Below are 14,003 nucleotides of genomic sequence, written 5' to 3'. Positions count from 1 at the left end.
GGTTGTGTCACCGTGGAATTCGTTCCCCGGACTCAAGACCGTGAACACCGGGTTCTACTGGGACCTTCTGAGGCGCTGCAAACCACCCGAACTGTGGTGCCGTGGCAACAGGGGTTCTCCAACAACACCATCGCAGCTCCCCAACGCTCCCTAATCGCCGGGTTTGACTTCCCAAAATGAAGCCGAAAGGTTCTGATCCGCCTGACGCACTTGAAAGCGTGTGAACTGCCGCCACTTTTTCTACACGGTAGAAACGGAACGTCTACGACAGACTTGGCGCAGTCAGAGCAGCACGTTCAGATTTCCACGTCTCCGGCGTGCGGCGGGAACACACGGCGACGCTGCCGAGCACTTTCTGGGTGTGCGAGTCCGCGATGTCAGCGTGTTGCAGTGAGTCCAGCTGGAGTGGTGCCGGGTCGGGTCGGCGCCGGGTCGGGTCGGCGTCGGGTCACAGCTGCACTCTGTCTGTCTGAACGTGCAGCAGCAGACACACACACACACACACACACACACACACGCACACGCACACGCACACTTCCTCCGCTGTCTGTCAGCTGCACGTCTTCTCCTCCGCGGTTGCATCTGTCCTGATTTACACGCCCGCTCGCTCGCTCGTCTCGCTTCCTGCGGACGTCTCTCGTCCTCCTCGAGGCTCTCCGGGGTCTCGTAGACAAGCGAAGCATGAAAAGACCGACTGGCAGAGCTCTGTTTTCTCTGAATTTATGACCTCCTGATATGATACTTCTCCCCCCTCTTTGTCTTTCTCCGTCTCTTAAACACTCTCTTAACATCTCTCCCGGGTCACATTGAGACGTTCGCGCGGCGCCAAAAAACTTCTTGGAGTCTGACGATGCCCTGATTCTGCCTCTCTGAGGGCCCTTTAACGCACATATTAAGCCCACAAAGACACACGGCACATCAACTAGATGGAGTCGGTGAGCTGCTGTGTGTCCGTCACTCAACCCGGTCCCCATGAGACCAGATGAAGACAATGAAATCAGTTCATCATCGATTCCTCTCGTGTTTCTTGTCTCTGCCTGTAGGTGGCGCTGCTTGGATCGGACCTGCAGTAAAACGCCTTATTCTCTGTGTGTGTGTGTGTGTGTGTGTGTGTGTGTGTGTGTGTGTGTGTGTGTGTGTGTACCTGCTGGACGTCCTGCTGGAACACACACAGCTGCAGCCTCTGGTGCAGCCGGACCTTTCGATGCTGCCAGATGTTCTCCAGACGGCGCTGGTGGTGCAGAACCTCGTGGACCACGTCCAGGATGCAGTGGACCTGCGACACGAAACACACACACACACACACACACACACACACACACACACACACACACACACACACACACACACACACACACACACACACACACACGTTAACTTCACTTTATCTGATACGTGAAAATACTAAAAGCCTGTTTGGTGAGCGACACCACGACTCTCACCGCTTTGGAGTAGTTGGCCGTGGCCGTCAGAGACTCGGAGTTGCCGGGACTCAGGGGCCTCTGGAGGACGTCCAGCAGGGCTTTACCGTCCTGACTCACCTGGAGACACAAGACAGGTAGGTCACACAGGAGAGTCCCCCTCCAAAATAAAAGACTGTAGAGAAAAGAGGGCCACTAGGGGGGCCGGCCTCCAACCAAGAGACTCCCATCTCTCCACACTTCCTTTCCTCAAGTGAACCAAATCATGTAAAAGAAGGGAGTTTTTTTAATTTATTTATTTAAACACCAACATGCGCTTGATTGTGAGAAGTATGTCTATACCTCGGTGTACGCCTGGGTCACCTGCTCGTACAGACTCTGGTGGCGGTGGATGGCGATCTCCAGCTCCTGCATTTCGGACGGCAGCCCCCCCTCGCTGCAGACTTTACACCAGGCGTCCACCTCGGACAGGAACTGAGGATCCGAGCACAGACACCAACACGCTCGTACGAGAGTTCATTTCCACATTTTGTTTCCGCTTTCACTGTCTCAGATTTAAAAATATACCGAGATGATTTTTTTTGTTTTTTGTAAAGCCACGAAAAACATCTGATGGACTTATTCTCATGTTTTTGACTTCTTGTCAATTTTTTTTTTTCCTCCGTTTTACTTTTCTGTGTAAAGGAAAGCTGTGATTCTTTTTTTTTTTTTTTTTCCGAGGATTTGTACAAACAAAACGTATTGTTATAATCATGAATGTGGCTGCAGACGCCTCGCTGGGTTTCCTTCTCCCGCTCGTCCCGACGCTGGTTCGTCTGTCTGCGACTCTTCGGGCTCTCGGCCAATCGCATGTCAAGAGGCCCAGCGGGGGAATCAAAACCAGCCTTTCAGGAATCAGCAGCTGAGCAGTTTGATCTACTGAATATGATTTCTGGACACGCGTCTCCTGCAGCGAGACGTCGGCTGACCCGCTCCGCTCTGACCTCACCTGCTCGGCCTTCTGGTGGAAGACGGACGACATGGCGAGGATGGTGGAGCGCTCGTCCAGCGCGGCGGCGAAGCTCTTCCAGTCCTGATCCAGCTGACCCGAGATCTGTTTGATCTGCGCGGAGGCGTAGTGGCCGGCCTCCGCCAGCCGGCTCGCCACCGACATGATTCTGTTGATGTTTACGTAGGCATTCTGGAGAAAGAAAAAAAACAACAACAAAAAACACCTCACCGACATGCTGTCAGTCAGCAGGATAACCGGATTTAATTACTGTTAACACAGAAAATACTGAAATGCAGGTGTTAGAGTGAAGTTGTATTTTATGACTTTCTTCTGAGGGACAGCTGCATTAAGCTAAGCTAAGTCCTCCTCTATATTCCGACAGGTGAGCTAACAGTCAGCTGGCTGTGCCCTCCTCCGTCATGTGAAGTGATGGAAATGCGGTGGTGTCTACCATGGAGTTCATGGCGAAGTGGTTGTGTTGAGTCTGCAGCTCCACGGCGTGCTGGTAGCCTCGGCCGATCTCCGTGTGGCTCTGCAGGAACAGCTCCTTGTTGTGGCTGATCCAGTCAAACATCTGCACACACACACACACACAGACACACACACACACACACACACACACACACACACACACACACACACACACACACACACACACACACACACAAGAGCACAATGTTATTATTTTCTAATGAATGAGGGATTATTTTCAGATGGACCTCCAGAAAACTAATAAGAAGGAGCGACTTCATCTTAACAATACCGAGATAACTGCTGGAGACATTTTATTGACTTTGTATTTGATGAGAGAAGTTGAATGGGAGTCTATGGAGCCGGAGGTTTTAACTTGACGGAGGAGCCGACCTCTAGCGGCACTCGGTGGTATTGCAGCTTAAGACACTTCCGCATCGGCCTTATTTTTTGGACCTGGAAGCAACGAACACTTTTACATCCAGTCTGTGAACGCAACGCAGCTGTGATTGGCTCCTCCCCTTGCCCCAAGCACACACACACACGAATCATCACAAATGACAGGAAGTGAGGTCATTAGACAAACCGCATTATCAGCTCCCAGCATGCCCTCTTACTACGTAGCTTTTAAGAATCTTAATTAAAACACATAGTTTGAGAACATTTCAATAAAGATACGCAAGGCTCAAACCATAAAGGCACAAGGTGGAAACGTTGTGCACTTTAATCTTCTAGATTAAAGAACATATAAGCAGTCGGTAAAAGTCTGAAAACGTTGAATCACGTTTCTACTGTGACGTCTTGGAGCTCCGGAGACGTCGGCGTGTGATGAGGTGGGTTGTTTTTTTATGTATTATTTTGAGCAGCTGTCCTGACTCATCTCTTGTGTGTTTGTGTGTTTGTGTTTTTGTGTTTTTGTGTGTGTGTGTGTGTGTCTCCGGTAAAACGTCACTCTACCCAGTAAACAGTGCGGTCAAACCCACTCAAACAACAAAAACATGGCTGCTGTTCGGCCTCGTTGCCAGCTGGCGGAGTGTCACCTTCACACGCCGAATCCATCTTCTGTGCGTGGTTGCCGTGGTTACCAGGACAAAGCCGTCCTCGTGGCGGTGTTTTCCACAGAAAACGAAGCGCACCGTTGCGTCCGAGTGTTCCGTGACCGTGCCGATGATGTGGGCGAAAAGCTTCTTTTTTTTTTTTCTGTTTGCTTTACAGTAAATATTTACTGCTGCATGTGGAACAGCGAGTCAGCTGACGCCCGTCTGTCTCTGTGTGTGTGTGTGTGTGTGTGTGTGTGCGTGTGCGTGTGCGTGTGCGCGCGTCTTCAATCAACAACACTTGGGACACCAGCAAACACACGCAGCTCTGTTATGATGAAGCAGGACTCCAGGTCGACCCGGTTCTGCCTCTCTGGATCCGTGAACAGGACCTGTGCGTCAGCGGTGTTGCTGCGTTGCTTGTTCTTGAGAACAGCTCGCTGCAGACGTAGATGAAGACAACGCTCGACTACGTCTGCTGTGATGCCTCCTTGGAACTGCGGCTGGGTGGTGGAGACTCCGCCCCCGCTGCTGCACAGAGCGCCGGCCGTTTTATCAAAGTTTAATGATATTAAACATATATTATGTATCCAAATTACACCAAATTCAACAGTACACATCCTCGTGTCTCCAGCAATAAACTCACAAAGTCTGAAGCAGATGGGACGAAGGGTTGTGGAGATACTCGAGGAACAAATTCATTTCTGTTGGAAAATTAAAGTGTCACAACCAATCAGCAACCAGCAGTGATGTCATCATTGATATGAGAACGTTATGAATTCTCCAGTTCAGATTCTGTCCGTCACCATCTTTGCTAGTTCGGAGTGGTTTGGAGCAGGAAGTGACCATATTTGGATGAGCTGGGGGAGGAGCCAGCGGTGGATCTGACTGATCTGATTGGAAACCTGATGATACTACGTCCCGCCCACCAATAGCTGTAACCTGACTGCACCACAGACCTGTCAGTCAAACAAGGCACACCCCCAAAAACAGGTCTTTTTGAAGCTTCTTTTCTAATGAATGAGGGATTATTTTCAGATGGACCTCCAGAAAACTAATAAGAAGGAGTGACTTTAGCTAACAACACCGAGATAACTGCTGGAGAACTTTTATTGACTTTGTATTTGATGAGAGAAGTTGAATGGGAGTTTATGGAGCCGGAGGCATTTTGGAGCCGACCTCTAGTGGCAGCAACTCCACCAAACTAGGCTAAACAATTCTGCAACCACGTTAGGTCACAGCTCAAGCAGCCGTGGTCCTGTTGTGGTCCCGGTCCAGGGGCCCTCCAGGGGGTTAAACACTGAGGCCTTCAGGCGTAAAGGCATTTTAAACTGAAGCAGAAAAAGCTGTGCGTGTTGCCATAAACAGGCCGGTATGTTAATGATGAATGAAATCCAAACATTCACTCACAACCGCAGCTAATCACTTGGCCGGTGTGAGTAGGCAGCGTTGGCTCATTTTCCACTGGAACAACCGAAGACTGACCTTCATCACCGCCGGGAATCATTCATTCAAACCACAGAGGAGAAGGACAAATATAGTTTAAAACTGTCCTGAAGAAGGCAAAACTTATGTGATTATCTTTTAGAAGATATTTTTAGGTTCCAACTTGGAGAGTTAACAGGCTGATCCAACGATAACAGATTCCTATGACGGCCGACTCAACCCTCTCTGTCTGCATCACATCCTGAAGCTGATGAGAGTGTGTTCCTGAACGCAGCACAGTGATGCACACAGAGGAGCAGGAAGCAACAACCTTCATGAGGAAGTATTCAGAGTTCAACATCATCACTGACTTCCACACGTTAACGTGACCGCTGGTATGTGAACATTTGTGATTTCACCGCAGACCTGAAACTGGAGCAGAGAAACATTTTTTAGGGTCAAACTCTGTAAACGGTCAACAGAGACCCTTGCAGTGCTTCAGAAAGTCTACAGCGATGAAGCGACAAGCCGGGCGAGGCGTTCTGAGTGACGTTCAACATTTCAAGAGGGGTGGAGCTTCACTGTCCAAGCCCAAAGAAGAAGGCGCGTCAGGTCAGGAGACACCAGGTGGGTTTTCTTTGTGTCACCGTGAATTCGTCCCCCAGAGTCAGACTGCCAACACCGAGTTCCAATGGGACCTTCTGAGGGAAAACACTCGCTGCAAACCACCTGAACTGTGGCGCCATGGCAACAGGGTTCTCATGAAAACACACCAAATTTTCGCCTGTTTTAGACACGCTGTGATTGGATGTGCTGAAGATTTTCTGTTCCCCGAAATGTGATGGTCAACCAAGGCTGAAAAACAATATTGGACGATGGTGATCTTCAGGCCCTTAGATAGGACCGCTTTAAAAAACAGCCATGATTCTGTGGTGGAAATCACTGCACGAGCTCAGGAACACTTGGCTGTAAGTGGGCGTGTTGAATACCCAACCCCCCAAAAATTGGATGTTTCTCTGAATACGTCCTCATGCAGGTTGCTGCTTCCTGCTGCTCCGTGTGCATCGCTGTGCTGCGTTCAGGATCGCTCTGTGAACTTATTGATCAACCGTGGTAAACCTCTGGTTGGGTTAACACCTCTTTGTTCCAAAAACTCACCTTCTCGGCGTCCTGTTCGAAGAGGCGGAGCTGGAAGCACTGGTCCAGCTTCAGCTTCCTGACGTGCCACATCTGGTGGAGATGCTGCCTGGTGGAGTGGAGCTTATCCAGCAGACTGGCCACCTGACGGGAACCATCATTTAACATGAGTGAGATGCTTCCAAAGGTCTCCGTTACTTTTACTGTTATCAACAGAATTTAACAGTTCTGTCCCTTAAGTTTCATTTTTCATTTTTTTTCTATGTATTTTAATGAAAAGCACTGTGAGATACAGATGTAAAATGACAGATGCATCTTCCAGGCTTCTTATCAAACATGAGTGTAACTGCATCCAGTTTGCGCGTCATGCAAACAACCTGTGTGATGAAACTGTGTTTTTCTCTCTCAGCTCTCCCTGCGGAGTCTTTCGGCTAACGAGCTAACGCGCAGCGAGCACTTCTCCGGTCTAACGAGGGACGCTAACGAGCCGCGGGTCTCGTCTAAACGAGGCCGCGCTTCATCGCGCATCGGGGTGCTTCTCTTTTAGCATTCACAATTCGTAATGAACACAGCGAACGAATCACTCAAGATTCATCATCATAATTGCTAAAAGTGGCCGTTCCATTATGCACCATTGAATATTTACTGCAGGTTTCCTGATGAGTTTTTATTTTTTATTTTTTATTCCAGCTGAGCAGCAGCTGTGGGTGAAAGTTACTTCTGCACAATCAGGCCTGGATGTGTCGAACACACAGCGGTACTCATCTCAGAGATGAAGATTTGGACTGGACCTCGCTGCAGTGGAGGCGCTACCTTGGGCACGAGGCTCTGGAAGTCAGCAGAACCTGAGATGCAGTTCCTCCCTGAAAACCCGTCACTGGACCGGATACACTGAAGCAACCTCTGGCCTTCGCGGTCCAACTCCTCCACCGGAGCCTTCAGCACCTGAATAGGAGAAGAAGGAAGAAGATCGTTTTTTGACGTGTGTCGTGGCAAGAGGGCTGCGACTCGGTGTCAGACGGTCCCGGACGGCAGCTCTCCACCTTTTTCTTCAGCTGCGTGTGCTCCTCTATGAGCCGACGAGATCCCTCCACGTCTGCAGGAAACTCCTTCTTAGACTGCAGCTCCTGTGAAACACAGCAAACCTCCGTCACGTCGGCGTGAACCGCTCCTTGAATGCTCTGAAATCTCCCCTGGCTCCGCCCCCCGCCCCCTACCTACCTGCAGGTCCTCCAGCCTGGACAGCAGGTGCACGGCGTTGGACATGAACTCCTCCAGAGACACTCTGAGCTCCATCCACTCCTCGTGGTTGTAGTCCAGAGAGCCTTCGAAGTCGTCCGTCAGCTGCGAGGGATCCACCAGCTTGGCCAGACCTTCCACCGACACCATGCTGGTCTGCTCAGAGAAACATCGGAGATTAATCAACTATAGCAGGGAGACATCGCTCAGGTGGGTTACTGTGACACGGTGACAAATAAACACAGAGAACTTCTCACCTTATTGATCACTGTGTTTAAAGCAGGAAGTCAGATTTTAGATGAAATGAGTCTGTCTGAAGATGGTGCATTTAGAGAGAAATGTGATAAACAGACACTGGGATCCTGATTGGAGCGCTAAAGCTGTAAACTTCGCGAGTAAGTATTCCACATTTCGTAGCTTGATCAAAATAAGCACATGATTCTGTGAGCAGCGGTTCTTCATGAACCTGAAACTGGAGCAGAGAGACATCAGATTTTGGGAGAAAAAAAATCTTCAACACGCCCACTTACAGCTGAGTGTTCCTGAGCCCATGCAGGGATTTCCACTCCACATTCATGGCTGTTTGTTAAAGCGGTGCCACCTGAGGGCCCGAAGATCACCATCGTCCAATTTGGGTTTTCAACCTTGCGGGGAACAGAAAATCTTCAACTCGCTGTGAGCACGCGAGTTGTCGTGGAGAACCCTGTTGCCATGGCGCAACATTTCAGGTGGTTTCCAGCGAGTGTTTTCCCCTCAGACGCCTCGGACGGTGCCAGTAGAACTTGATGTTGACAGTCTGACTCTGGGGGACGAATTCACGGTGACACAAAGAAAACCCACTTGGTGTCTCCTGACCTGACGCGCCTTCTTCTTCGGTCTCGGACAGTGAAGCTCCGCCCCTCTTGAAATGTTGAACATCACCCAGAACACCTTGCCCGGCTCATCGCCGTAGAATTTCTGAAGCATTTCAAGGGTCTCTGTTGAGGATTTCCAAAATTTGATGTTTCTCTGCTTCAGTTTCAGGTTCATAAAACCAGGTGTAACTTGGGCTGATTCTGATCAAAACAACGAAACTTGGAGGAATTCCTTACAAAGGCTTCAGCTTCTCTGCCGAGACTTTGTGGCTATGAACGATAAAGTGAATTTAAACGCCGTCTCCAGGCGCTCGTTTCTATCAGACTGTTCATCTCTCTCATGGAGATTTAAAAGTCAAAACACTGTTTTTAAAAGCTCAGCTGAAACCAAACTCTGAAACTGAGGCACCGCTCGACGGATGAAACACCGACCTCGAAGGAGAACTTGGCGCTGCCGAAGTTGGTTTTCTGTTTCTGCCAGAAGTTGTCCGGCTTGATGATGAGCGCCACGCAGATCTCCACCGGGAAGAACTCCTGCAGCGTCTTCAGCAGAGGTTTGATCAGCTCCCACTTGGAACCTCGCATGTCAATGATGACGGTGAAGCCGCGTTTACAGACGTCCTCGCTGGAGACAGAGGCAGGACGAAGGAGGGGAGGGGGGTGAGGACGACATCAAAGTGAGTCTAAACTGAAAAGTGTTGATTCGTGTCTCGTTTTTCTTTGTGTTGAAGGGCAGGAGTTTGTTCGGAGAGACAAACGCACGGCCGACGAGCTCCGAGACCTAAAAACCGCTGCAGTGAGATCAAATCATCTGAAATAAAAGGCTGCGTTTCACCACTGATGTGTTTGACTAATTAAAACATGAGGATGACTCACTCAGGGGGAACAGAAATGTCTCTTTTTTTTCTCCTCTCTTTTCCAGAACAAATTAAAGTCCAGTTCCCTCAGAGTTCAGAAGGAACGTGGCTCCAGTAATAATTAGAAAAGAACCCGCAGCAGCTCGCTGACGGAGAAATAAAACTGATTTAACGTTTAGGAGGGAACGTTTTAACCATCAGAGCTGAAACATGTTGAAAAGAGTCTTCGAACCCTCCGACACTTTATCAAGGTCACACGTGGGAAACAAACGCATGTGGAACTATTTCCTTTCACACCTCGTCAAATTAAGAGGTGCAGATCAGATGATAGTATTATAGTAATATTATTAGTATACAAAATCTATTAGAAAACAGATAGGATAAAAGAGGACATTTAGTTCCTGCAGGGTAAAGTTTGGACACCTGGAAACCGACTTCCTTTTTCACCAGCTGCGGATGCTCGAGTCTGAAGAGCCTTAAGTTGCAGCTGCTGCTGAATGGAGGGTAAAAATACGCTGAAATTACCTCCACCTCCGTCTCCGCTCGCATGAGGCCTCTATTAATACAAATTCAACAGCAGCACATTCATTATAGTCTGCCTCAGGGAGGCACAAACTCCACTCATCACCATGGCAACAGCAGCCCGATGAGCAGGAGGCGGCGGAGCGGGACTGATTGGGATCGAATGATAAAACCGATTTTTGGTCCCCCGCGGTTCGGCCGCGCTGCGTTCGAATCACACAGGTAAAAAGTGTGAACGCGTGGATCAGACGACGCTGAAGGTTATCCTGCTGTCATTTTCATTTACAGGAACATCAAAGGAAAAACACAAAATCACCATTTTACATCTTATTTGTATTTTCTTATCACCCCTTGATGCCCTTGAATGCACCACATTCAAGGAGCTTTAAAAAAAAAAGTTGCAACCTCAACAATAAATAACTGACTTTTTATTTAACTAAAGATAAGTCTGACTTTTTTGTTTTTAATAAAAAAAAATTTATTTCATTCAAGATAAGTGTGACTTTTCAATTAACTTAAGATAAGTCAGACTTTATATTCAATTCAAGTCTGACTTATTTTACAGATAAGTCAGACTTTTTATTTCATTAAACATAACTCTGAGTTTTTATGGCAACTTGCTGGAACCTTTTCCACATCGTATTTGAATGATCTGAATACGATATGCTCATGTAAACACACTCAGTGGAAAAGTGCTTCAGAAGTATCTTTGACCTCTGATGTCTAATCCAGATCTCCTTTCATCATCACCTTATTTTTACTTCATCACATGACCTGTTCTGACCAACCTCGTCCTGGTACATAAGCACTCTGACAGTACGACTGAGACGCCAACAGCTGTGACTAAACGTCTGTATTTGAGTGATGTACTACAACAAAGTGACAGTGTTTATCCTCTGGAGAGGATTGATCTGTGACCGATTATTGATCAGTTTTCTCCAGAACCACCATCTATCTATCTATCTATCTATCTATCTATCTATCTATCTATCTATCTATCTATCTATCTATCTATCTATCTATCTATCTATCTATCTATCTATCTATCTATCTATCTATCTATCTATCTATCTATCTATCTATCCTCCTCCTCTTCCTCGCTGTCTGCTGCGAACACAGCGGCTTTCACGCTGATGCAAATTAAGCGCTGCTCTCCGTCTGCTGCGTAGACGGAGAAGAAAGGAGCGTTTGATTCGACAGCATGGGCGGCGCGGAGGCACTCCACATGAACTCCGCTTCTCCCTCTGAGTATCTGGCATCACTAAATCCCACCGAAGCACCGGTCTGAGCGGAGAGGCTGTTAAAGGTGAAATCTAAAAGAGCGATTCCACCTGCGCGTACCTGGGAACAGTAGACAGGTAGGTCACCAGCCTCCGCAGGTCTTCCTGTTTTATTCGGTCGTGGTTACTCCTGGCGGGAAACGTCAGGATCGGTCCTCCTCTTTTATCTCGCCCGCCTGCAAGAACACATACGAATAACACGCCTGATGTTAGCATGTACGTGATGTAGTGGCAGCAGAAGGCCTGGTAGCAACTACAACAGTTGGAGTCGCAGTAACAACGCACACACGAGGCTGAACAAAAACACATGGATGTAATTTTTTGTTGTGTACTACGTCACATGTACAACGCCGTTTCAAAAAAAGTTGGGACGCTGTGTAAAATGTAAATAAAACCAAAATGTGATGATTTGTAAATCACGTAAACCCCATATTTAAGACAACATATCAAATGTTGAATTATATTGTTTTATAAAAAAAATATATGCTCATTTTGAATTTGATGGCAGCAACACGTCTATAAAGTTGGGACAGGGTCATGTTTACCACTGTGTTGCATCACCTCTTCTTTTAACAACACTCTGTAAATGTTTGACAACTGAGGAGACCAGTTTCTGGAGTTCTGAAAGTGAAATGTGGTCCCATTCTTGCCTGATAATAAGATTTCAGCTTCTCATCAGTGATGAACTGTGTTCACAGGCGATGGTTTTCACAAGTGTTCCTGAGCCCATGCAGTGATTTCCACTCCAGCATAGTGTCTGTTTTTAATGCAATGCTGCCTGAGGGCCCGAAGATCACCACTATCAAATATTGGTTTTCAGCCTTGTCCCTTTGTGTTCAGAGATTTCTCCAGATTCTCTGAATCTTTTAATGATATTATGAACCGTAGATGATGAAATCCACTTATTCTTTGTAGTTTTACGTTGAGGAACATTATTCTTAGATTGTTGCACTATTTTCTCACACAGTTTTTCACAGAGTGGTGAACCTCTCCCCATCTTCACTGCTGAGAGACTCTGCCTCTCTGAAATGATCCTTTTATATATTGTATGTATATTATATATATATGTTGACTGTGTTTATTGGTTTGTTGTATATAATATATATAGATATTTAATGTACTGTATATATACTGTATGTACTGTGCATTTTATATTTTATATTTTTTATTTTATTGCTTTTCTATTATATTATTCTATTCTATTATTATTTTATTCTATTGTTTCTATTATTGCTCCTGTATGTATGCTGCTGTGGCGAAAAAATTTCCCCTCGGGGATTAATAAAGTATATACCTACCTACCTACCTACCATACCCAATCATGTTACTGATCTGTTGCCATGGTAACCTAATTAGTTGTCAGATGTTCCACCAGGTTTTTTTTTTTTTTTTAACCTTTACACAACTTTTCCAGTCTTTTGTTGACCTTGTCCCAACTTTTTAGAGACGTATTGCTGCCATCAAATTAAAAATTAGCATATGTTTTTATAAAACATTAGAATGTATCAGTTTCAACATTTGATATGTTATCTTTGGTCTATTTTCAATTAAATATGGGTTTACGTGATTTTTAAATCATCACATTCTCTTTTTATTTACATTTTACACAACGTCCCAACTTTTTTTGGAATCAGGGTTATAAAAATAAACACCATAAACTGAGTGACCGTTGAAGAGCCGCTGACTGTGTTCCTCCACAACCTGTTAACCTGCACACCGTCCTTCTCCGAGATAATATCATAACATCGCAACCACTTCAGCTACACACACTCTCCTCGGAAACAGAACCCACAGACACACTCCGCCTCTCTGTGATAAACGATGTGTGCGGACATGTTTGGGTTAGATTAATTTAAAAAACACAAACCACACCGTTTATGAAACTGCTACTCAGACGTGGAAAATCTCTGTGTGTGTGTGTGTGTGTGTGTGTGTGTGTGTGTGTGTGTGTGTGTGTGTGTGTGTGTGTGTGTGTGTGCGTGCGTGTGTGTGTAATCTACGGAGGAATTTAGATGACGGATTGTTTTTGGCACTCAGGCTTTTACATCCTCTCTCTCTGAGTCTCTGTTTGTAATTCAGAGGTTTTTTTCTTACACACATTACTGTAACACAAAAAGAAAGAAGCAGCATTATGTCAGTACTAAAACTACAATCTTAAACTGTAGTACCGCTGAGGGGCCACTAGGGGCTCCAAAATAAAATCTCCATCTCCAATAGACTTATATTCAAAAAGTAACTTCTCTCCTGAGAAAATTAGATTTTAGGACTCAAACACAGATATGTCTGGGGGCGGGGCATCGCATCACTTGCTCCTCCCCGGCTCGTCCAAATATGGTCACTTCTGGCTCCAAAAAACCCAGATGGTGATGGCTGAAATCAACACATGACGTGGGCTGACACTTAGTACAAATGTGTCAATAGCTTCAATCCAAAGGTTAAAATCTGCAGCTAGCAATTATTTTCAGGATTTTTCGATTAATCTTTTTCTGTAAAATATGAAAACATTTTATTATGGCTTCATAATGTGTCTTGGCTTTAAGAAAAAGATAAATTTCCTGTCAGATTTGAGGAAGAAATTCAACAAAAGCTGGAACTGGAGGATGTTTGGGGTTTTTAATTGATACATAATTATTGAAATATGTATTGATACAAATATAATAAATCATTTAAAAAAATTATAATATCAAATTATTTACTCCTCTTTGCAGCAGTTAGATGTTCACCAGTAACGCCTCACAGTGACACTTCACTCTGTTCCTGGTGGACTCA

At 46.2% G+C, this 14,003-nt stretch overlaps 1 protein-coding gene across 1 annotated transcript in view; it reads right to left on the bottom strand.

Moving 5' to 3' along the window:
• LOC138633915 (kalirin-like) overlaps positions 1-14,003 on the bottom strand; it is a 93,999-nt gene that overhangs the window by 55,507 nt on the left and 24,489 nt on the right. Inside the window, 11 exon segments of the mRNA XM_069720446.1 lie at positions 1,145-1,276; positions 1,443-1,541; positions 1,764-1,895; positions 2,410-2,601; positions 2,864-2,986; positions 6,504-6,626; positions 7,296-7,427; positions 7,526-7,609; positions 7,704-7,877; positions 9,008-9,200; positions 11,296-11,410. Of these exon segments, the coding sequence (XP_069576547.1) occupies positions 1,145-1,276; positions 1,443-1,541; positions 1,764-1,895; positions 2,410-2,601; positions 2,864-2,986; positions 6,504-6,626; positions 7,296-7,427; positions 7,526-7,609; positions 7,704-7,877; positions 9,008-9,200; positions 11,296-11,410 (1,499 nt within the window).

Source organism: Brachyistius frenatus, unplaced genomic scaffold, assembly GCF_029030835.1.
Source record: "Brachyistius frenatus isolate BFR_SWC_R1_liver_20210118 unplaced genomic scaffold, ASM2903083v1 Contig_241, whole genome shotgun sequence".
Lineage (NCBI taxonomy): Eukaryota > Metazoa > Chordata > Actinopteri > Embiotocidae > Brachyistius > Brachyistius frenatus.
Note: the sequence above shows the minus strand (reverse complement) of the source record. Positions and strands in the feature narration are given on the sequence as shown.